Genomic DNA, 25,692 nt, shown 5'->3' on the forward strand with positions numbered 1-25,692 from the left:
TCTCAGACTGTAGCTTCTGCTCGGTTCCCTGGATGACTCTTGTTACCTTTTCTCCCCTCCCCCCATCCAGGTAATTTTCTGATGTGACAGCTGAGACATGAGATCTTCAGCCTCCAGGCTCTCCAGTTTTTCGTCGAGAGATTCACTATGGAATCGGTGAGTGTTCTTAGCCCAGCCCATCCACAGAACCCAAAGTGGGAATGTGGAGGGATTATTTTTTTTGGGGGGGTGTTTGAAATGCAAAAATTAATCCAACCGAAGCCCTTGAACCTGCTGGAAACACGCGTGGTGCAAGTCCTCGTGGAGAACAGATCTCTGGCTTTTGTCGAACTGTAGACTTTTCGTAAGTGTTTTTCTTTTCTTTTTAAAACTTTTTTAAAAAGCAATTTCGTAAGAGTTTTCTATCACATTATTTCTATCCTTTATTCAGAAGCAAAGGTCGGGCAGGGGAGTGGTACGAGGGGCGAAGTCAGGAATCAAAGTAGTGATGGGTAGGAATTACAACGCTCAGCTCACGGATAAAGAACTGGCCAGCGGGGCCTTAAGTCAACTTCTCCTGACTCCAGGTCGCCCGCCTTTCTCCTCTCTGCTATGCTGCCTGTTGGCCAAGGTCCACATTGCCCCATTTGGGGCTGGGAATTCTGAGGCCTGTTCAGGGGGCATGTGATAGAAGCTAGGGAGTCTGCCTCAGTGGGTGGAAGTTTGTGACAGCAGAGAAAAAATTTCATTGGCCAGCAGGAACCCCAAGAACTGGACAGAAAACTCCTACTCAGGAATCTGGGGTGACTAGACACAGGGTGAGCTGCTGTGCCAGGTGTTTCCCAGAAGTCTGCGTTGCGAGCGGGAGAGCACCAGGGCGTGGGAGGGAGTGGAGTCATCCAGGGCTGCCACCACTCGCTGTGTGACTTAAGGCAAGTCACCCACCATCTCTGTTTTCTCTGTTTTCTTATCTGTGGAAGAGGTAATGACTTTTGGTGCAGGTTTAGGAAAAAAATACAGATTAAAAATGTCTGATATAAGGGCCTCCCTGGTGGCGCAGCGGTTGAGCGCTGGGTTGCGATGCTGCCCGCAGCCTCTGCAGCGCTGGTTCAATCCCCGGCTGCTCCCCGGCCACCGGAGGAGGGTCCCACATGGCACGCAGACCTCTCCTGCTGCCCGCTGCTCCCCTCAGCAGTGTCCTTCGGTCCTTCTGCCTGCTCTGCTCCCCGCTCTGGCTCTGGTGAATTCTCTCACCCTCCCGCGCTTCTGACTGTACCCAGTGCTTATATAACTAAATGAATGAATGAATGAATGAATAAATAAATCTTTAAAAAAAAAGGTCTGATATAAAGTAGACACATAGAGCATTGTAGTTATTCCAAATTATTGGATGAAAATCACTTTTAAGTATGATTTAATAAGCACATTTGTCCTAAGTGGATGGGAAGGTGAGAGGCTGAAGACAGGGAGTCCTACCTGAGAGACTTGAATGTGATCCCAACATGAACTGACGAGACTGTCACCACTTTCCAGAGTAAATAAGGCTTTCTGTGCTCATCATTGTCATTTGTCTGTGAGAGAACTAGCTAAAGCCACTTTTTATTTTGTTCTGTGTTTTAAATCAAGAGTTCAACACAAAGGTAACATTCGTTCTGCAGATGTCTTTTCACATTAATTATAATTGCAAAATCTCAGTGCATTATTTAGGATTAAGTTTTGACATAAACTGAATGACATAAAATCTAAAAGGACATTGGCTTTAAGGACATAGGAGTTTATTTCTCCCTTACCTGAATGGTCAGACACAAGTAGTGGCAGGGCTGCTGCAGCCATTGGTGACACCAAGCCTCCCTCTTCCTTCTACCGTATGGGTCTTCCTTCCCAAGGTTACCTCATGGTTCATCCCAGCTGCTTGTGCGCCAGCCATCACATATACTCATAGGAGAAGAAACGAGAAGAAGAAAGGCAGGCCCCTCCCTTTAATGATGTTCATTGGGTACTGCGCCTGCTGCTACTATTTATATTTAGTTGGCCAGAATTTATTTCTCTGCTTACACTTAGCAACAAGAAAGGCTGGGAAATGTAATCGGTTCTGCAAAACATACGCTTACCAAAATTGAGATCCGTTACTATAGAAGAGAACAGATACTGGAGAACAAATCTTTCTTTGCTAGGCAAATAGGTATGGAAAGGTTGCTGTTAAGAGCTGGGCTCTGTAGCCAGGCTGGTGGTGGTTGAATGCTGGATGTGTGACTCCCGGAGAAGCTACTGAGCCCTCTGCCTCGGTGCCATCATCTGTAAAATTCTCTTTTAAACATCCTGTGAGCATTATGTTGAGTATTAGCTGAATTGAGGTAAATCGCTGGGACATAATCAGTGCTATATATCAGTGTTAGCTCTTCTTGTTGCTGCTGCTCCTCTTACCATTGCTACTAGTTGTGCTGTTATAATGGCTACTTCTGTTATCATTACTACTTCTCCTCTGACCTCTGCTGCCGCGTCTGCTACTGCTACAGCCACTGCTTCTGCTGTCCCTACAGCTGCTGCTTCTGCTGTTCTTACAGTCGCTACTTCTGCTATTCCTGTAGCCGCTGCTTCTTTTGTTCCTAGAGCCAAAGCTTCTATTATTCCTACTACTATTTGTTTAGTCAGGACTATTGCTACTACTACTTCTTAACTCATGATCACTTCTACTCTTGCCACTACTGTCGCTGTGGTTATTGCACCAGCTACTGCTTTTTTTTTTTTTTAGAAGATTTATTTATTTATGCATATAAGAGCTGGGGTACAGGCCAGAGGTGTGGGGTGGGGGGACGAGAGGATTCACCAGAGATAGAGCGGGGAGCAGAACAGGCAGACTGACTGAAATACACTGCTAAGGGGAGCAGCGGGCGAGACAGGAGAGGTCTGCTGCACCATGTGGGAATCTCCCTGGCTTGCGAGGGATCAAACTGATGCTGTAGAGGCTGAGGATTTCTTCATAGTGTGGTGCTTAACCCTTGCGCCACCAGGGAGGCCCCAGCTGCTGCTTTTGCTGTCACTAATCCCTTTGTTTTTCCCATCACCATGGCATGCAATGACTGCGACTGCCATGACCTGTTCTACTACTGGTGTCGGTGCTCCTCCTGCTCCTCCTGTTCCTGCTCAGCCCTGTTTGCCGGGCACTGCACATACATTTCTAAACTTTCGTGCCTGTAGCGTGATATTGCTTTCTCCGTTTGAAGGTCGGACCCAGCGAGGGTGGGTAACTTGTCAGCCATCATGCAGCCGGCAGGAGGGTGTTTATTTAGTCTGGTTGCGGGGGCAGCGACTGGAGGGAGCATAAGGTGAATTTCTGCGCTCCATTTCCTGATCTGGGTGCTGGGTGCCTGAGCACAGAATACTGAATGGCCCATGTATGCCACAGACAATCTGGAAGCATCCCGTGAGCCGGTGGGTGGTAGAGCATGGGTGACCCCTACACCTGCCTGACCCCAGAGCTCACACTCTCTTACTGTCACATGAGGCCTGACACCTTTTATTTCTTTTTGTTTGTTGGCTCATTCATATCGTTATCAACCAATAAGTATTACTCACCTGCCAGAAACATAGGGAGTCTGGGACACAAAGGTGTGGGCAGCAGACACTCCCGGTCCTCATGGTGCTTTCCATCCAGAGGAAGAGGAGGAGGTAAATACCAGACAGACTGATGACCAGCTGGGCAGGCTCTGGGAAGGACACCCAGGGGGCACAGGAGCTGAGTGAGGCTAATCCCGCAAGCCCTCCAGACCCACATCTCCAGGACTCCTTGCTGGGAGGAGCTCTGCCCTCCATGGGTGAGCTGACCACGTAAGGACCATGTCCCCAAACAGAAAGCAGGTCCCTCTGTCCCCAGCACTGAGAAGGGGTCACTTTTCTCTCCATGTCTGTCATCACGACAGATGCTGGCCCACACCTGACTCACAGCAGCAAGTGCCAAGCCTGGAGCTCAGCCCAGCAGAAGGGGAGCCCACAGGACCAGGGACTCACTACCTCTCTCAGGACCCAAGTGCAGGCACCGCTTATGTCTGGCCATCAAAATGACACGTGAATAAGTAAAATCACAGCCAACAGAAGTGCGGTCACCATCCCTCAAGCACAAGTCCAGGGGAATAAGAATTAGTGGGTTTTTTTTTCCCCACCCCAGACACCACCAGCACAGCAGGGAACAGCAGAATAGAGTTCTGAGCAGCAGTGGGAATCATCAGTTGACCTTATTTTCAGGGGTTTTCTCCATATGCATAAATGAACTGACCTCAAGTTGAGCTCCCCCTAAACCAAGCCTGCAAAAAAACACTGTGTGCCTCTGCCTTGCCGAGGTCAAGGCTCTTCCTGCCGCGTGCCGCCGCTGTCAGTCCACAGCCAGCTCTCCGGGTCCCGCTGAGGCTCCTTGGTGGCCGCGGGGCAGGGTCAGGAATGAAGGTCGCACATGGACAGGAAACGTGTCCTGAGAGCCGGACTCAGACGCGCTGACCTCTCAACTCCAGCTGCATTTCTGACATTGTTGGCAGGGTGGGGAAACCTTAAGATTTCTGGATGTAAAAGAAAAATAAACACATCCTCAACAGACAAGGTTCAAGTTCCACTGTGAGAACCCTTTCAGGATCATCGAGGCAGCTGAAAATTCAACTGGTTGTTTCACGACGTCCGCCCCTCTGCAGCCAGTGAGATGCCTCCAGGAGGAAAAGCCCTTCTAGAGTGAGAACTGGGAGACCGTGGCCTGGTCTTGTTTCCTTTCCGCCTTCAAAATTTATTAAGCAGCTACTGTGTGCCACGCCCTACGCTTAATCCGAGGAAACGGATAAATAAGGCTCGCTGCAAAGCCATCCCACATTTCTCTTCATTCATTTTAAGAAGCTTATTCATTGTATGAACATCTCTGGAGTCCCTAATTTGCTCTGGTCTCTTAATAGAGATAAAAGACATCGTTCCTCCTCCTACTGAGCTTATACTTAATTTTGTCACTTGTTCACTCAACAAATACTTTCTTGGCGCCTCCTACGGGCCAGGGATGACACCAACTGCTGAGATACAAAGGGGAACAAAAGGTGGCTTCTGTCCAAGCAGGGCTGGAAGAGCAGACAGTGTTGTATGAGTCTGCTGAGCACTGCCACAGCCAGGGACACCAAACTCAGTGGCTTAGAACAATAGGAAGGTGTTGTCTCACTGTTCTGCACACTAGAAAGCTGCAATCAAAACGTGGGCAGGGCCATGCCCTCTCTGATGCCATCTCCATGGGGGACACTCCTTCCCTGCCTCTTCCCAGCTTCTGGTGTTGGTGGCAGCCTCTGTCTCTCCAGTCTCTGCCTCTGTTGTCACTGGCCTTTCCCTGCATTTCCCTCTTCTCTTGTGAGGATACCAGTTGTGGGGATGCGAGCCCTCCACTCCAGCATGACCTCATCTAACCTACATGTTAATTGCATCCACAGAGATCCTAGATCACCTTCACAGGGACCCGGGGCTAGGGCGTAAACATTTTCAGGGGCAGGGGACACAATTCAGCCCATGACAAATATACATCATAACGTAAACACCTACGTCAGCACCTAGTGCCTGGTGAGTCTCTGCCCACCCCACCTCCCTGCTGTCTTTCCACAGCTAAAGGCAGGAACTCTGTGTTACCCCGAGTCAGTGAGTCTGGATTTTTCGCCAGGCGAGTGAGATGGTGTACATGTGTTTTGGCAGGGGGGTGCTCCCATGCTCCCAGGGGATGGGCAGGGCACTTTCCTGCCACCCTCATTAGTTTTGTTTCATGCGGCCATCGAGGGGGTCGCAGGGAACATCTGTGTGACCAGAGCATCTGGCCTTTGGTTGGAGCCACAGGTGCCTGATCTGGCTCTGCTGCTCCTGGTTCCAGAACCTGAGTTTTTCTTGGCTTTTTTCTGCCTCAGGTCTCTGCTCTCGGTCTCTCCCCCTGGTCTCGTGGGGACCTGGTGGGGTCACATCTATATTGAGCGGGAGGCTGGCCCATAGAAGGTGGTTGGCACGTGTGGTCGGAAATTATCCCAAGCATCCATCACCTCCAGGAGGGGCTTGTTCTGCACGTCCCCCACCCCTCAGGGAGACACACACCCTCAGAACAAGTCCTCTAATCCGGCCTAAGGAAAGGTTTTGGAGAAAATTGAAAACACCTTCTGGCACAGGTGTACAGATCTGCCCTTGCAGAATCATTTAAGATGGTCAATGGCTGCGAAACAGATAAAATCCTGCCTTGTAATGAGAAATGCATTGACAAATTTGGGCAAAATGATAATAAAGAGAAGATTACAATCAGGTTTTTTTAAGTTCTGAGAACGTTCATATGAATGTCACATAAAAACAAGGAAGCTTTATTTTTGAGGGAGTGACTCAATCTCTCTGTGCCACCATTGCCTCACCTGTCCAAAGGAGCAAGAACAGGACGTTCCTCAGACATAGGCTTGAGAATTAAGTGGGATAATGCAGTAGCTCAAGTGCATGATCAGCTGCTGGGACACAGCAATTAAATACTTACTGTTGGTGTTAATCTTTACCAGATGGTCTGAATCATGTGTAGATCGTCCTAGGAAAATATATAGAATAAGTAACACAGGTGAAATATATACCCTTTTCCCCTTTTATTTAAAGGGACTTCACTCCATCTGTCTCAGCAAAAGTTAAGCAACCACTGTGTTCTCACAGTATCCCCTGTCAGCCCCCAGAGGTGGAGGCCAGGCCAGGAGTAGGATCAGACACCTCAGCGGGCTTTAACATGCTAAGTTATAGACATGGGGGGCATCCAGGCATATGCAGTCTTGTTTTCATTCCTTGTAATATTTATTTTGTGCCCTGTATGTGTTTAAAACCTCCTTTAAAATAATGTACGCACATAAGAATAGTGTCTGTTTCATTCAGTCAACTCTTCATGTTCTTTTTTGTTGCAGTGTATCTGAAAGGATCTCACTTCATTTTTTATTGTTTAATTTCTTATTGAAGTAACACTGGTGTAGAACATTATGAGATCTCAGGTGCACAGCATTGTCAGCGAAAGAACGCGTGCTAGCCCTCATTATGTTCCCCTTCAGTCTGCAAAGAAAACGCCACAAGTAGTTGTGATGGTCAGGGTTGATGTCAGGCACACTTACTTCCCTCAAGATGTTTGCAAACCAGACGAGAAGGGAGGACCAGCAGCCAAGATAAAACCTAATTTAAGTACCATCACTTGGGGGCTCCCCTACAGAACTCTCAAATCAATAATCCTCTCGACCCCACCCCAGACACGGGGAATGAGAAGTGTAGGATAAATTAATCAGGCTTTTTGCGACACCAGCCTCTGTGGCTATCACCTGCGGCCTTGATTGTGTTACCACAGAGGCGCGTGGGCGCAGGTGCGCATGGGTAAGTGTGCACACCTGAGCTAGAGGTCAGGGCTCTAGGGGCGACGTCAGAGATGGGGGACGGCTATGGGGAGGACAAGCGCGTCACTACGGGAGAGGGGAGCCCACGAGGGAACCCCAGCGAGAGCCCAGAGCAGGAAAGGGTGAAGATTCCGGGGGGCTGGGGGCTGGTTCCCCTCCCTGGCCTCCCAGCCCCGCCTCTGCCCGGCCAGTGCCCATGTCCTTGAGGCCGGCCTCCCTGCCTGGTGTACCTGCGGACCCAGTTCCGGAGAGAGCATTAGAACCTGGAGGGCCCACCGAGGGCTCCAGGACGCTCTTTCTCTGTCTGCCAAATTGACAGTGAAGCTGCCCTGTGCCTGCTGGCACGAGAAGTGGCTTCGGAATTACTGCTCGCGTCAGTTCTGCTTCCAGGAGGCCCTGAAGTCAGTTGGCCACACCCTGGCTCGGCTGCGTCTCCATCTCTTGCCTCTTTGTCCACATTCCACTCAGATTTGAGTTCTGTTGGTTCCTTACAGATCTGATATCTCCACTCACACCAGCTTCCCACATTCTCTGCCCTCTTCCCTTCTCCCTTCCCCAGTTAACTCCTACTCAGCCAATCTCCGCTCCAAGGGCCATTCCTGCAAAATCCTCCCTTCCACCTCCCAACTCAGCTTCCTCAACCCCACCCGCATGGACCTGGTGCCTCAACCCGTGATATGTGTGTGTGTGTGTATGCGTGCACGCACATATACACACATACATGCATCTGAGTCTCGTCAGACTGTCTTTCCCACTAGATTATAGCTTCCAGGAGGGCGGGGGTCACCTCAGTCTTGCTTACCACACTCCATAGCTTCCAGGACAGTGCCTAGCTTAATGTTTGTTGAGTGAATGAATGACCAGGCAATGGGGAGCCATTGAGGGATGTACCCTATGAGAGGATGGCTTGCCCAAGTTCCCCAGGTAGTAACGGGTTCTGCTCTCTCTGAAGCCCAAGATTTCTGACTCCCAGTGTTCCCATTTGTTGTCTTTTCCCCCTCTGCCCAGCAGTGGGGTTCCCTGAATAGCAGGAGAGGGAGGTAATAATTATAACAAATGAAGGTTTGTCTGCAGACTCGGTCCTCAATTACATAGCGATGCCAGCAGCTTTGATGTTCTACCTGAAGAGTTGTTACTGTGCTTCCTTCAAGTAGATCTTATGCACGGAGGAGAAAGTGGTTTGTGTGTTTATTTTAATTAGAGAAAGCCTTCCCTGCTGGTTACTCTGTGTCCTTCCATTTCACCTCAGTGGCCTCTGGCTTGAGCCTTCGATGGCATTTGGGTTGCCCGTCTTCAGTGCCAAAGCTTCTGAGGGGACTTGGAGGCAGTGCACGTGGAGGTTGACATAGCTCGTCACCAGCTCGTGCCATCAAGAGCATTTGTGGGTGCCATGTCTTTTTTTCTAACACCACTTCAACAGACCCAGGGCAGCATTCCCAATTCTCTGACACTAAGTCGGTGTCCAATAACTCGAGTCAGTCCTGATACTACCCAGAGTTGGCACAGACTGCATGGGTTAGGGTTAGGGTTAGGGTGAGTCCCGAAGTCTGCCCCTGTTCTAGGGTTACTAGCACATCCTGGGGCTATGCATTGGCAGATTTTCACCACCCCCTCCTCAGATTCCTTCAAGGCTCAGCCAAGTAAAGTGGGGAAAACACTTTACTTACTGCTGCCAGTTTATGACAATGGCTATACCAGTTTTATGACAATGGAACAGCCAAATGGAAGAAATGCAGGGGCTGGGGAAGGGGGGGGAGCACCATGCCTTCTCTGGTTCAGCCCTCCCAGCATGCTGCAGTGCTCACCGTCCTGGAAGACCCCCATTCCCAGAGTTTAGGGGTTTTTATAGAGTTTTCATTGCAGAGGCAGGAGTGATAAAATCATCAGCCCTTGGGGACTGGACTCCATCTCCAGCCCCTCTGGAGATCTTTCTGGTGACCCTCCTGGAGCCCTTTAGCACCCCCTCCCAGGTCATCTCATTAACATACAAAAGAGACTGTTATCTCTTGGGAGATTCCAAGGGTGTTAGGAGCTCCTGACCAGGAGTCAGGGACAAAGACCAAATACATTCTTTGACTGCACCACTGTGAGCATAATGCTGAGATCAGAGGCGGGAGCAAGCCGGGGAGGACCTTGGGACAGGGACTTCCCTAGACCATGCGTGTTGTGCTGACGTGTGTCTTGGAGTGAGGGGATAAGTCATGCTGTCTAGAACAGCTGGCGTGAATTCTTTCATCCATGGGTGTGTAAAGCACCTACTGTATGCATTCCTTCTGGATTCCCTCTTTGTCGTTGCCCTGTTGCTTGTCCTTATTCCCCGTGCCTGTTCCTCCTAGCACTTCAACCATTCAGCAGATGTATTTTGGGCACTTAGTACGTTGAAAAGACTGCCCAGTTAGCTGTAAGAATCCCAGTGAGAATCTGTCGGCACTGATGAAGTGCCAGACGCCCAGCCCTGCTCCCCACTTGTATTAACTCATCGCTCCTCATGTCTGCCTGTGGAGTAGGCGCTCATGCTAACCCCATTTTCAGAGGTGGACACTGAGGGTGAGTAGAGATAGTAAGGAGAGAAGGAGCAGGACTTGCAACCCAAGCAATCAGGCTCCAGAGCTCTTGCATTTCCCTGGGAAACAATGATGTCTTCTGTTGTTCTGCATTCCACTGCCATTGTCTGTTTACTCTGCCTCCCTGGATCAGTCCAGGTCCCAGCAGGAAGCAGATGGCACTCTCAAAATAGGATAATTTGAGCAGAGTTTAATAAAGGACTCATTTGAGAAGTGTGGGCGAAAGGGGTAGGGAAACCGCAAGGGATGGTGGGCACCCCAGGCTCCTTTGACGGTCTGGAGGGCTGGTCCAAGGCAGGGGAGGCCTCCCGGAAGTCGGAGCCAGAGAGGCAGCTTGCAGGGGGCCCTCTGACAGCAGCTGAGGACGGGGGCAGGAGCCCAGAGAGGAGGGGATCCCCCCTCCTGCGTGTTCTATCTCCAGTTGCCTTCCAGACATCCACTGGCTAACTTGGAAGCCAGAGGGCCAGGCAGCGCTGGGAGGTGTTTGTACAGATCAGGGTGCTGGGTGCAGAGCAGGACGGGCACCTGTACCCTCTGGCCGACTATAGGCTTCTCCAGGGCCCAGCTCAGCCTGTTCTACTCACACCTGTCGGGTCATGTCGTGTCTGAGTGTGCACATGTTTGTCCATGTGTGTCTGAGTTTGCCCACATATTTCTGAGGTTTGCCCACATATTTCTGAGGTTTTCTGCAAAGCCCTGTACAGTACGATGAAGGCATAGTCCTTCAACTTCGAGACGTCTGATTCCTCTCAGTGGCACTTAGGAAAGTCTTCCCACCGCTTGCCCCAGTAGAACTTGAATGCAAAAGTGGAAAATGAGACCATTTCTTTGAAATTTAAGAAGCAAGTAAATGCCACGCTGATCTCATACCACTGTGCACAGCACAAAGACTGAGATAATTGGGCCTCTTCCGTCAGCCCTTGCCTGAATTCCCGAGATAAGGGGAGGAACGGCCCCCAGCACGGAGTCCACCATGATTGGGCTGTGTGGCCCTGTGAGGGGTGCTGGCTTCCAGGGGGAGCACGGCCCAGCCTCAGGGCCCCATCTCTCCAGGCCTCCTGCTGAAGGGGTCCTCTGTGAGCTTCCAAGTTGTGTCATCTGAAGGACACAGGCTGGAGAGACTGTAGGATGTGATTTGCTGGGTTAAAGGGCTCACAAGGAAAACCATAATGTCAAGTGAATTACAGTTCTCTCCCCACAGTGGGTGTGTGGGGTGTGAATGTGTTTGTGTCTCTGACGAGGCAGGGGCTGGGGGCCGGTTGTCAGATGGATTAGGAATTCCTGTCTCCCCAGGTTTGTCTACAGGGTGAAGCTCTTGACAGCTGACCCTGAAAAATAGCACTGGCTTTGAAATCACACAGATTGCCTTGTTAGGACACAGAGCAAGAATTTTACCTCCCTGTGCCTCAGTTTGCTCATCTGTAAATTTGGATCATCTGACATCACTTGGAGGTTGTGTAAGAATTAGTGAAGCTAGAGGGGGAGCTCTGAGAAATGGGATTGAGGTTCAGTAAAGAGTCTTCCCCTCCATTTTTTTGCTGGTGGGTTCCATTTCCTTACTGTTGGCATTACACCTCTGCGTCCCCTCCAGGGAAGCTGGATGGGAGAGACCCTGGTTCTTTTTTTCCTGCTTTTGCTAGCATTGCTTTCCTCTTCCTCCTCTGCTGTCCTACTCCTGCTGTCAGGGGCCTCTCTTCCCTACCAGCTCTCCAGCCTCCTCCCACCCCCATCCATGGTAACCTACAGGATATTAACCCAGGAGGATACATTATGGCCTGAGGTCCATAGAATCCCAGGGGTTAGAGCCCCGGGGCTAAGCACATGCCAGTTTCCATACCCCACCCCTGGCATTGGCCTTCATCTTTTCCACCTGCTGTTGCTAGGAGCAGCAAAATAGAGCAGTTAGGGAAAGGGTCAATAGAGACACAAGTCAGAGAGATAAGACCACTGATGGTGGGTTCTGAGAGGCTGAGATCTGCAAGCTGACCACTCAGGGGCAGACCCTTGAGATCATTCTTTATAGTGGAAGCCGCTATACATTTTGCCTTGAAGGTAGTCCCTTCATTTGCTGATGGGGACTCAGAGAATAGTTATGCCACTATCCTTAAGGGATAAGTTAGTGCAGCCCTACTATATCTTTGTAGGAAAAGAAGCCAAAGATGCATGGCTTTTGACAGGGCTGGGGGGCCAGCCCCCTCCGCAGGAAGATAGGCACCCACGAGGCAGGTGAGGATTTGAACTGGGGTCAGCTTGACTTTAATATCTGTGCTGCTGCAGGAACCTGGTGGTAAGGAAGCCAGTTCGCTGAGTGGGGCAAAACCTGCAATTTATTAAAATCAATAGGTTTATATGCTTCTTAAAAAACAATTATGCCTGAAATAATATGGCCATCATCAGCCATAAACTTGACCCTAATGGAATGCCTTTTCGAGGCATTTTTGAGGTCTCTTGAGCCCTACTGGAGAGGACACTGCAGTGTATATGATTACAAAACTGCAGTCTCAGAGTTAGTCACAGGAGGAGCGGGATTTAAGCAAGGACGTGAGCTACTGCCCAGATCAAATCCATCCCTACCCATGGGGAATCGATATCTCTCTCTGTCTAGTGGCCTTCAACTGTGCTGTGGCTGAAAGAGAGATGAACTTGGAATCAGCAGAACTGGATTCCAGTGCAGGTGCAAGCACCTACTAGCTCCCAGCAGTGGGCAGATTTCTTAGTGTCCCTAAAATCCTGCTCTCTTTACAGGGTCGTCTTGAGGCTGAAATGAGAAATATTTGAAAGTCCCTTGCCTGCTACATTAATAGTGTGAACATATCTATTTCTTTCCTAAATACTTTCATCTGTTTCATTTCTTCCTAGTTAAGGCTGGTTGACATCAGCCTGTCTGTAGGAACACACCTGTGTTGCAATCAACCTGGGCAAAGACGTGAAGACTCAAAGGACAGGGGTGTCAGTGCATTCCTGAATGTGGAACCACTTTCTGGATAAATGAGTTGGCTGCTTTTTAGAGTCAAAGAGGACTTGGGTCAATTCGTGTGTTTGTGTGTCTATACGTCACCTTACTCCTTAGAATGGGGCAGATGACATTATAAAGTATACAAACCAGTGTGAAAGTATATGCATACAATGCTTATAACTAAGGATCTCAGAGAGGCTGGAATATAAAGACCTGGTCTTTCAATCCTAGCACATCGCAGGATTTTAGAGTTATTATTTTGAAAATGCAGATTTCTTCCTACGTTGCCAGTATAGTGTATACGCAATATCTCTATGAGCATTAGCACATGTGTCTCTTGGTGAACATATGTATACATTTCTGTGGGTGTTTACATAGAAGTGAAATTGCCAGCTGACATTATTTTGATTTTAACTGACACTAGTGAACAAAATAATTATTATAATAAGAGTTGTAAAGCAAACAGTGAAGATTCACACACAGAAAATTTTATTTGGATTCAATGCCCATTTTTGGGACACAGATGTACTCTCCTATAGCTTGTTAGTATTCACAGCAGCCTCTGAGGTTTCCTCCTTAGCCCCATTTTAGAGATGGGGAAACACTGAACCAAGTGGCTTTTGCCTGATATCCTGCAACTTGTAAGTGGTACTGCTGGCCTTGATCTTGTCTTTGGACTCCTGATTTCTGTGCTCAGCTTGGCCCTTGCTGCTCTCCTTGAGAAATCTACATTTTCTGCAAAGCCCTGGATCACCAAATAGCTTCTTACTTTATGCTGTTTTTGCTGATCGGATTGGAAACCCTTTGAGAAGACCTGCCTCTGGCACAGAACACAGCTCATGCGTTCATCCTTTTCTCAACCACAAAGGTTCGCCATTTTGAATGGCTGTTGACTTTGACGTCAGTTGAGCAATGGTTTACCCTCAGGAGCAGGCACGTGGATTTAGAATTTATTGTGGGGTGTGTGTTAGCAGACTATAATTTTTTTGTTGGAATCATCTTTTTCCTTCATAAGCCCTCCTCACTATACACCAGCATACCTTTGCCTTTTCTTTGCTGAAGGCCTGAAAATCAGCTCCTCAAACTTGTTAGAATTGAGTATCAAGTGAGCGTGTTTCCTGTGATTAAAATACATGAGTTTTGGCGTGTGGACTTTAAAGAAATGAATTTGGCTCCCTGGGATCTGTGTGTTTACTTCCTGGTTCCCGTGTTCTAAAAGAGGTGAGAGGGTGTGTGTGTGTGTGTGTGTCTCCACACACATACATTTGCATGCTTAGAAGTGGAAAAAGCAGGGTAACTATTCCACCCAGGTGCTGGAGAAAGGATTGTAATAACTTGTAATCGAAATTCTCTCTGTTCTCACTAACACACATGCATGGACACAGCACCTGTAATGTAAAATAAAAAAAAAACACTAAAATATTTTACCTTCATAAATAACATTTAGGGTACCGACTCTACCCTTCCAAAATGTGTGCAAAGTCAGATATATTAAGCCACAGAAAAAAATCAGCGTGGAAAAACCTTTCCCTTCAAACATTTCACCGTCGCTTATGTCACTTATGTTCTTAAGCTTTTAAGAACCCTAATGAGAAGGAAGGATAACCGAGGGACCCCCTTTTTGATCGAGTAATACTGTACCTGCCTGCTGTTGGATCATAAATAGTATGTTGACTCTTACATATCACCTCTACCTTCTGTAAACAGATCAGCAAACAACAAAACTGATCCTATTTCAGCCGTGGGGGCACCACCATTTGTCTTTCTGGCAGGAATAATTCTGGTATTTTAAAAGATTGCACTGGAAAGATTGGGCAGCCCATGGAGTAGAAAGCAAGGACATCTTTGAACTTTATCATCTTCCTTCCTGTTTGGGATCTGCCCTGTCTCTTCTCTCTTCACCAAATTGTGCAGTGGTTGAGTAAATAAATTTGCTACTTCAGAAATTCACTCTGTGGGAGCCTATTGGCTCCTCTGTGATTGTATTTTGAAGCAACAGTTGAGATGAAATTTAAGCACTTATAAAATGTAATGCCTGTACTTGGTAAATTGAGACCAGTCTTTTCACTGATTCTGTTATTCCACAAAATAGGCCTTGGTGACTATCTACAGAATAATTCAACAGAAGCTCTAAAGCTCTGAATATAGACGAAAGCATAGAGGTCTGGTTGGGAAAATGACTCTGGGAGAGTGCTTCTAATTTGACCGCTTCTGACATTAGCTGTTTTCCTATGTTCTGAGTTGGTTCAGAATGTTTGTAAGCATGTATAAGTTAGAATTCGATTTCAAAGGCTTATCCACACAAATCCAAATAACATAAGCAATTAGGGTGCTCCTCCTCTTCCTCAGACCAAAGAAGTTGGAGGTAGTCCAAGCCTGACAATGCCCTCCTGGTTATCAGGGTCTCAAGCTGTATCTCTCTGACCATGATGTCCTTAGCGTATTTCCTCATGATCCAAAATGGTTGCTCATGATCATATTTGCTTGTATTTCCTCATATTTCCTCATATTTGCACATATTTCCTCATGATCCAAAATGTGGAGTGTCAGCCGTCATATCCACATTCCAGCAGCATGGAACAAGGGGAAAAGAGACAGTAGGGTTCTTCTCCAGCCAAGTGTTGTTTTTTTTTTTTTTAAAGATTTATTTATTTATGCATACAAGAGCTGGGGTGTAGGCCAGAGGTGCGGGGTAGTGGGGGGAAAGGTGAGAGTATTCACCAGAGACAGAGTGGGGAGCAGAACAGGGGATCTACTGAAATACACTGCTGAGGGGAGCAGCAGGAGAGGTCTGATGCGCCATGTGGGTAGCTCCCTGGCCTGGGATCGAACTCGTGCTGCAGAGGCTGTGGGCAGCTTCACAGTGCTAAGACCTAACCCCTTGCACAACAAGGGAGGCCCCTTGGCTTTTTGACAAGTCTTCATGCTGTGATTTCACATGATTACTCCTCCTCATTTGTCTAACCTAATGTCTTCTTCTTTTTTTTTTTTTAAAGATTTATTTATTTATACAAGAGCTGGGATACAGGCCAGAGGCAAGAGTGAGAGGATTCACCAGAGACAGAGTGGGGAGCAGAACAGGGGGATCTACTGAAATACACTGCTGAGGGGAGCAGTGGGGAGACAGGAGAGGTCTGCTGTGCCATGTTGGTCAGCTCTCAGGCTGGGAATTGAACTCCTGCTGCAGTAGCTGCTGAAAGCTTCACAGTGCTGAGCCTTACCCCTGTGCCACCAAGGAGGTCCCCAAATTAGTTTTTTTAAAAGGCATTTCCCCAAAAGGCCTGCATAGTACTTTAGTGTGTATCTCGCTGGCTGGACTTCGGCACTCAGACATATCAGCTACATTGACATTCACTCTTCTTGCCTCCCCTTATCCAGTCCCTTACAACCTGTACTGCTTTCTCTTACGGATTTGCCTCGTCGGGGAGCTTCATATAAATGGAATCATAGGCAGCCTTTGTGTCTTTCATTTAGCTTTATTTATTTTCAAGTTTCATCTGTGTTGTGGCATGTATTGACTTCATCCCTTTTGTATGGCTGAATGATATAATCCATGTAGAGGTGTATTGCTTCTTGTTTATCCATTTATTTGTTGATGGATTCTTCGGTTGTTTTTGCTATTTGACTATTATGAATAATGCTGCTATGAACATTCATCTAGAAGTTTTTGTGTGCATGTATGTTTTCATTTCTCTTGGGTATGTGTGTGGAAATGGAATTGCTGGGTCATATGATAATGTTGTTTTTAGCCCTTTGAGGAGTTACCAAGTTGTTTCCAAAGCAGCTGCACCATTTTACATTCCCTCCAGCAGGGCTGAGGATTTCCAGTTTCTTCACATCCTCTCCAACACTTGTTACATTTTCCCAGTAACTTGTTGCATTTCCCCAATAACTAATGAGATTGAGCATCTTTTCATGTGCTTATTATCTATCTATGCATCTTCTTTGGAGAAGTGGCTCTTCAAGTACTTTGTCCATTTTCAAAATTAGTTATTTGGGTTTTTTTTATATCAATTGTAAGATTTTATATATTTTGGATACCAGACCCTTAATAGATATGACTTGTAAATATTTTCTTTTGTATTGTCAAATTTACTCTTTATGACATTTCTTCAATGTGGATATTATTATCCCCATTTTACAGATGAGGGCACTGGGGTTCTGAGGCAGTGAATAGATTGGCCAAGGTTAACACTTGTCCTAACTTTTGAAGATGGTACTGAGCCCAGGAAAAGATTAGCCGAGCTTCTTTAGTTTTAATGGTAGAAACCCAACTTAGACTAGCTTAAGCTGAGACAGAAGGAGAGTTGCTTACATGCCTGGGAAGTCCAGGGCTGGGCTGACATCCGGCATGTGATTCAAACGAATTTGTTCAAATGTCACCAGTATTTTCCATTTCTTCCCTCCCTTCATCTCTTGCCAGCTTTTGGTTAGCATCCTTCTTAGGGAAGTCCTCTCGTGTGTGGCAAAGATGGTCACCAGCAGCTGAAGGCTTACAGACTCCTTTGACTTTCTAGAGAAAAGGCACATGGCACTTTTCACCCCAATGCGACCAGTCCCACCTCCATACAGCACCCTGATTGGCATCGCTTGGGTCAAACACCTGTGGGAATACCCACCACGACTACCTTCAGGAGGCTGGATTACTTTGACAGCAAGCCTGCATCCAGCCCTCTGGTTGGGAGGAAGGAGACACATGGTTGACACTCTCTGGAGAGTCATCCAGAGTCAGGGAGGGGTGGTCCCCAAAAGAAAGGGTATGTAGGGCAGACAGAAAATAGATTCAATTCCTACAAGGTCTCTGTCCACTGCTGATGAGTTCCGGATGCTGAAATTTGTTGGGGGTAAATGAAAGTTAATTCCCAAAATGAAATACTAGAAGAGTCAGTTTATTCACTAAAGAAAAATGAAAGATATTGAAAATAATCATCTCCAGACCCAATCAACAGTGAATTCTCTGCTGTCTATTTAAACATGGCAATTTTATAAATGAGTTGGTATAATAGCTCTAAATCTGAGGCCAGAGCAAAAAAGACTAATTTTTCAAAAACAAAAAATCAGAAAAGAAAGAACAGGGACTAGAAGCTAGATGTTTGTCAGGTTTGTTAGCAATTGTAGAGGTTTTTTTTCTGTGTGTTTTTTTTAATTTAGAGCCCCTAGTGTGATTTGGAATGTTCACATTTGAGAAAAATGTTAACCAAATAGCATATGCTAAGAAGAAAACTGCAGTGGGTGGGCAATTTTCCCTTTTCAAATAGAGCAATGCCCTACATTTGACATAATTATGGAAAAATTCTGTTATAATACAGCTCCTTGTGATGTGGTTTCAGATGCATTGTGGGTGAAATCATATTTTTTGAAAAGCAACAACCAGATACTGTTATAGATTCCTATTATAGGGAACCCCTAGGAAGGGCCCGAGACCCAGGACTGATGAGCTCCAAACTGCCCTTGGCTGCAAGTAGACCTTGAGGCAGTGTGGAGGGATTGCAAGGTGTTTGTAGTTGATTGTAATACTATCAAAAAAGAATTCGAGTTATAGGATGATATTGCCCCAGGACCTCAAACAGCTTCTACCTCCGGCTTCTGGTGTTAACTACAAGGAAAGTGAATGCTCGGGTCACTAATGGCTGTCATTTCTCACGTCTTTCTTCTTGGGTAGTGTTTCAGATGAACAGAAGCTTGGAAAAGTGCTAATAAAAATAGGTCTATCTAGGCTTTGGGGAAGTCAGAGAAAGCCACACAGGAAGAGACCTTTTTGGGGTCTTTTCATAGGTCACACATTTGAATACATATTTATTTTCCATTTGGATTCTTTGAGCATTTCAGCAGTTGTGCTGAAAACTTGAATCTGTGGCTACATATGAGGACAGGGACCATGGCTTATGTATCTTTTTGGCTCCTGAAAAGCTGAGCCAAAGCTTTTTTTTCTAAGATTTATTTTATTTATTTATGCGTAGAAGAGCTGGGGTGTAGGCCAGAGGTGCAGAGGGAGGGGGTGAGAGGACTCACCAGAGACAGATTGGGGAGCAGAACAGGCGGCTCTCCTGAAATAACACTGCTGAGGGGAGCAGTGGGGAGACAGGAGAGGTCTGCTGCGCCATGTGGGTCAGCTCCCTGGCCGGGCATCGAACTCATGCCTCAGTGGCTGCTGATAGCTTCATAGTGCTGAGAGTTAACCCCTTGCACAACCAGGGAGGCCCCACTGTGCTAAGCATCTTGCATGGGTTCTCTCAGTTGTACTTTGCAACAACTCTGTATGGGGGAGATATTTTCATTATCTTCCTTTCAATGGTAAGGAAATAACTTGGTGAGGTTACGATCCCTATCAAGTGGCAGATAGGGTCAACCAGTTATGTGAGTCTGGAGTGCACCCTCTTAACCACTGGACAGGCTCTGGAGCTGCTAGGTTACTATGGTGCAGGACTGGCTGATGGGTCCCCCGCTAATGTGGCTGCACCTCCTGAGGAATGACCACAGGCACTCAGGAGACAGTGGCCTCATCTCTCAAAATGCCTAACGGGAAAGAACTTTGTCAATCCAGAGAGTAAGTGGACTTGGCCACAGGTGGAATCTCAGCCGCTCTCTGCGTGTGCTGTCAGGGTACCCATGGACGGGCGTGGGGGTGGGGTCATTTCCCAAAATCTCCACTCTCTTTAGTGTAAGCAGCATTGTCACAAAGCTTCTTTTTCTCCTGACTTAGCTTTTATGAAGACGCTCTTAGGGGAGGCCGGGGATGGGGTGGGAGACTTACCCACCAACATTGGTTGCCTTGAATGTCCCTCTTCATCAGCTTTGGAGAAGATAAATGGTGCCTGAAGGAGGGAAGGGGGGAGAAAATGGAGACGAGAATAAAAAGGGAGGTGGGTGTGTTACTCCAGTCTCAGTGTTTTCAGTCTTCAAAGTTAGGGGGTACCCACTACGTGATCCTGTGCCTAATTTTACATAGTTCCTGTTTTTAAATATGTAGTAGGCACAGTCTGTAGGCGTTCCTCATACAAAGGTGATGCAAAGATGAGCATAATCTGTTCTTAGACAGAATTTCAGATCTTCTGAAGACAAGATCTTTAATTCCATCCTTAAAATGTAACCGGCAATGGTGGCGGAATGGGAAGACCTTTGGTAGCCAGGATCTGACCCAGGTTTCCCACATATCTGTCAAGGAATACTAAGTCACTGGATGACCACTGGGAAGGCTTTCCTCATCCAGAAAAATGAAAGGATTGGAAGCACATGTATTTTTTTTTTTCCAGTTTTTTTTTTTTTTTTAAAGATTTATTTATTTATTTATACAAGCACTGGGTACAGTCAGAAGTGTGGGAGGGTGAGAGAATTCACCAGAGCCAGAGCCGGGAACAGAACAGGCAGACTGACGAAATACACTGCTGAGGGGAGCAGCGGGCGGCAGGAGAGGTCTGTTGCGCCATGTGGGACCCTCACCAGCGGCTGGGGATCGAACCGGCGCTGCAGAGGCTGTGGGCAGCTTTGCAACCCAGCGCTCAACTGCTGTGCCACCAGGGAAGGCCCTCCAGGCTTTTATTGAGTTGGATTTCAAAAAAAAAAAGAAAAATCCCTGGGATTCTTCTTAGTTCTGATAGTTTATGATCATGTAGCTGGTGGAAGGGACTCTAAGAGCCAGGATTCCTCTCTCTCATTCTGCTCTCCTACCCCATTCCTGTAAATGTTCCTTCATTTGTTCCTTCATTCATTTTCATTCATTGTTCCCTCATCTATCACTGAGTATCCCTTAAGCACCTTGAAACCCTCTAGTCTCAAGGAGCTCACAGTCTAATTGGAGAAATATAAATTTTTGGAAAATAGTGTCACAGAAAAGGGTATCATAAAAGAGGCAGGTTCTAGAAGTTTTTCTCATTTTTCAGGTTGATTCAGAAATAAACTAAGATTTATAATCTCTCGCTCCTACAAAGTGCAAGTTTTTAGGAATCCCATATAACGCAATTTTTCTTCACTGCAAGTTGTTTTACTTATATCAGAAATGATGTCGCTCATAAAACAGAGCCAGTTCAACCCAAAACACATTTATAGGGGGCCCCCAGGGAGCCTGTATGAGACAGAACCTTCAGGGAAGAAAAAGCCTGGAGGGTTTGGATTCAGACCAGCTGTGAATAGCTCATCTCTGCTTACTGTTGACCTTGAACAGATTGCGGAGGTCTCTGAATTCTCCAGCAGAGATGGAGCTTGTAAAATGCCAAGTCTGGGGCTCCAGGAACCCCTGCCCCTCCCTCAGCTCCTGGGGACATAGGTGATAAAGGGAAGGAGATGAAGGAGTCCTCCAGTTGCCCTAGGGATTGGCAGTCTGGGAATTTTGTAGTTGGGGAAACTCAGATGGAAGTTGTCAGCAGAGCCTGCCCCTGGCAGTTGGTTCTCAGTCTCTCCATGTGGACATGAGTCTACAGCCCTCCACATGCAGCCGTCCTCCTTCGTGTGCTGAGGGCAGAGTGAGTGAGGCTATACTGTAGACACCCCTGGGAAGATGATCCCAACCTGAAGAAGGTGTCACAGAGAGGGCGCTCCAAGCTGGCCAAGCATGCATTTGAGTTGGGTTTGTAATGAGATTCTGGGAGGAATCAAAGATAACACGTTGGCACTGAGAAGACTCCCCGAGACTGTGGACCCACTGTTTGGATGAACTGTACTGCAGGGCATTCATCATGTGGCTGTGAAATGAGACTGTTCAGACTTCCTCCACCACTTGCCAGGGTGACCTCCAAGCTTCAGGTTTCCCTCTGCATCAAATGGCAATAATACCAGTCTCTGCGTTATGTGGTCTTGATGTTGCTATTCTTTTACCGGACAGAACTGTCTTCCTGATCATTCAATTGATGTCTGTACTCGAGTCTGAGACTTGGGGGTTCCTGGCACGTGCTGCCTCTTCCCCTCCTGCCTCCATCAGAAGGAACAGGGAGGTAGAACAGAGTTGTTGGGGGGTTTTTTGTCTCCAAAAAAGCCATGTGCTCCTCTTTACTGAGAAGAGTTTAGTGGTTTTAGTTGGAGCATTTAAATTAAGTTTAGAGACTAGTGCTTTTATTATTATTATTATCATTATTACATGAACTTGTATGAGTGCACCGGGGAAGCGCTCATATCAGGCATATGCAAAAGCATCTTCAGCTAAGGTAGAATATGCAACCTGAGCCTAGCAGCGAAACACTGGGAGGGAAACACATCCCTCCCTTCTCTTGCTTCCCCAATATGCTTTTGGGGAAGCAAGAGCTTCCCCAAATATCCCCAAAGGGAACATTTGCTTACCCAAATGTTCCTTTCTTCTCATTCTTTAGGAAGGTGATACAAAATGCGTTCTGGAGTTAGCCAATGAAATAAATACGAATATTTCTTTTTGCCTGGACTGGGAAAAATATCTAACGAGAGTAACATGATACAAGGTGCAGTTTGTAGACTGATTTTGCAGGTAGCAGAAAAAGCAGTGGGTTTCATCTATCAGGCTCTGGGACATTAACCTGCAGTGAGATGTCACTGCGTGTCAGTTCCCATTATTGTAATACTTCCATGTCAGGACTATTAGGAGATGAATTTCAACATCACCTATGCAGCAACCAGTGCAGAACCTGGCCAAGGCAGCAGCTGAGGAAGTAGCACTCCATACCCCATGTCGCCTCAGGTTTTTCTTGGGTAAGTTTGGGATCATTGCACTTGCCTTGAGGGTTAAAGAAGGGGAAGTGTGCCCACAATTTTACACTTAGTAAAGTGGTACATAGCAGGTCTCAGTGGATATTTATTTTTGTACAATGAGAACTGATAGCTCCAGATAGATTTTCAATATTCCCATAATAACATCTGACAGGATTGTCTACTTAGGAAATCTCAGCCCCTGCTAAGTACTTCTTGTGCTATAGACTGTTGAATCCTCAGAGCCCTAAAGAGTTACTATCATTGTTCCCCTTTTGCAGGTGTGAAAACTGAGTTCAGTGAAGTGAGTTATTTGAACAAGGTCTCAGAGCTGCTATGTGGTAGAGATGGGAGCCTTCTCATATGAGAATCCACCTATAACTCATGTTCCTGCAAAATAAATGTCCTGTTCTTTTTTTCAGATAGCTTCTTTACAGGAACTGTGTTACATGAAAAAGCCTGATAGTGTGGTCTCAGTTCACTTTTTTTTTAAAAGATTTATTTATGCATGCAAGAACTGGGGTACAGGCCAGAGGTGCAGGGGGTGAGAGGACTTGCCAGAGACAGAGTGGGGAGCAGAACAGGCTGACTGCAATACACTGCTGAGGGAAGCAGTGGGGAGACAGGAGAGGTCTGCTACGCCATGTGGGTCACCTCCCTGGCCATATGGGGATCAAACTCTTGCTGCAGAGGCTGCAGATAGCTTCACAGTGTTGTGTTTAACCCCTTGCACCACCAAGAAAGCCCCTCAGTTCCGATCCTGCTTAGTAGTCATCCTATTTGACTCTACATGGTGTTTATTTACTTCCTAAATCCCAAACAACTCCTAGTGGATCTGACCTCACAAAGTGTTACCAGGCAAGGAGAGGGGCACCCCAGAACCCTTAAACCTTCCTGCTCTAAATAGGTTCTGCCATCTGCCATATCAAGACAAAACACTCTAGTACATAAGACCATTATTGGAAAGGGGCTTCAATACAATTAATGTGCAAAAGACGGGGGGAAAAATAGGTAAGTTTCCAAATCAAGCATCTAAAATTACTGACCCCCTTATGGGTAAATGCCCAGCCAAAAGGACATATACTATGAGAATAAGATCTAGGAAGACTCTCCAAATCCGAGATCCCAGCCTTTGGGAATTTCTGGGCTGCCTCCCCATCTCCCACTTTTTTCCTCTTCCAGGTGACTAATTTAGAGATGTAATTGAGTTGTGGAATGAAAAGAGGGGTATTTATTATCATACTTCATATAAAAAGGGAGGTCAGAGGGAACTTGTGCAGGTTAATTATTCACTAGACGTCAAGGGCTTTATCCAGAACTTCTCATGTCACTTCACGGAATAAGTGGTAGCGTAGTTTTATTATAGCCCTGATTTTGCAGATGAGAAGACAAGGCTAGTAAGTGATACAGGAGAGATACAAATCCAGGTCTAGGTAACACAAAGCATCTTCTCTTCCCACATGCCCCATGGCTCCTGTTCCAGGAAGGGCCTGGGTACCTTTAATGAAGACTATCATTCCATCCCATCAGATCTGGAGGCTGGCTGGCGCTGCTGGGTGGAGCACCCCACCTCCCCACCCCCACTCTCCCACCCTCCTACATGTCAGGCACCTTGTTGGGCACATGGGCGAGGGTGAAGCCTCCAGCCACAAATAACACTCAGCCAATTCCCGGGGACAATGGCATCAGTCATGCCACCACTATTCATAAAAACGCCACCACTCATCTTACTGCCCCTTTACAAGGAGATGAAGGTCCACTGTCACCCGGCCGACAGAGCTTGGCTTGTAAGACAGGCCGAGCCGTCCTTGACGGGACAATGACAAGGATGATGTGTGCTTTTTCCAAAGCTGGGCACGCGCAAGTACAACAAGGGGGTGTGTATGTTCCTGGCTCTGAAAAGGATGATGTATATTTCTGAGCAGTCGCACATGAAGAAATCCAGCTTTTAAGTTTTGCCCATGTCAGACTCTTCCCTTTCTGATAGCCAGGAATGGCTGTCAGGGTATTTGAGAAAAGGAGAGGTACAGGGCCTCCCCTGGTGGCACAGCGGTTGAGCACTGGGCTGCGAAGCTGCCCATAGCCTCTGCAGCGCCAATTGGATCCCTGGCTGCTGGCGAGGGTCCCACATGGCACGACAGACCTCTTCTGTCGCGCCCACTGCTCCCCTCAGCAGTGTATTTCGTCAGTCTGCCTGCTCTGCTCCCCGCTCTGTCTCTGGTGAATTCTCTCACCCTCCCACACTTCTGACTCTACCCAGTGCTTGTAGAAATAAATAAATAAATCTTGGAAAAAAAAAAAGGAGAGGTACAGACGGCTTGCATGGGGCTTGATTTCAAATACGCAGAGGATTATGGCCCGTGAGCCCCAGAAATGGTGGGAAGAGGTGTGACCCTTTGAGACTCTAATTAGAGTCTCAGACCAGTTTAGAGTCGGTATATACTTACCAAGGGACAATATCGCATTCTTTTCTTGGCTGGAGGAGATGGGGAGGCGGAGCAGATATATAACATAATCTTCAAATGAAACAAACAACAATTGATGGCAGCAGTTTGGGCTCTTCAGCGAATTCAATCAGGAAAGAGATCCCTGTACTTTACCATCTCAGTTAGATTAGCTTGTTGTAATAACCTTCTGGGGAGCCGAGCTAGGCACAGCCTCGGCGCCAGCTGGTCATCTTGGCACACCCAACTCTTTCTTTTACCAGTGAATGGCACCCAGGTCTAAGGTGACAGCATCAGTTAAACAGAGAGAATGTTCTGGAACCCAGGCTTGTGGAACTGAGGCATTTATTCACTGACTCTAGGCTTTTAATAATGGCTCATATTTATTGAGTGATTACTATATGCCATGCACAGAGAAGGTGCTGCCAGCCCAGCAGAGGTGACACTTGGAATAGGGGAAGGAGAGAATAAATGCAGAATCCGATTCTGAATTGATCTAGAGTGGATGCAGGTAGGGGTAGCGTGGGGTTATTGAGGCTCAGGCTTCATTAGCCCAAACCAGGAGGGGCCGTATTTATTCCAAGTCAGAGGACTTTCCAGATGCAGGCGGCCTTTTAGTATGCAGAATAAAAGGTTTAGGATTTTCTTCTAGTGCCTCATACACAGATGCCATGGTCTGAACCACCACACGAGCTAGTGACCTCCAG

The 25,692-nt window shown here is 47.1% G+C and overlaps 1 protein-coding gene across 6 annotated transcripts in view; it reads left to right on the plus strand.

The window, feature by feature from the left end:
• The window catches only part of ASAP1 (ArfGAP with SH3 domain, ankyrin repeat and PH domain 1), a 284,215-nt gene that overhangs the window by 31,397 nt on the left and 227,126 nt on the right, over nt 1–25,692 (plus strand). For all 6 annotated transcript variants that reach the window (XM_054691980.1, XM_054691978.1, XM_054691982.1 and 3 more), the window contains one exon: nt 71–156. In XM_054691980.1, coding sequence (XP_054547955.1) covers nt 98–156 — 59 coding nt within the window. In that variant the 5' untranslated portion in view covers nt 71–97. The remainder of the gene's footprint in view (nt 1–70; nt 157–25,692) is intronic.

This window comes from Talpa occidentalis, unplaced genomic scaffold (assembly GCF_014898055.3).
Source record: "Talpa occidentalis isolate TD23 unplaced genomic scaffold, MPIMG_talOcc4v2.1, whole genome shotgun sequence".
Taxonomy (NCBI): Eukaryota; Metazoa; Chordata; class Mammalia; order Eulipotyphla; family Talpidae; genus Talpa; species Talpa occidentalis.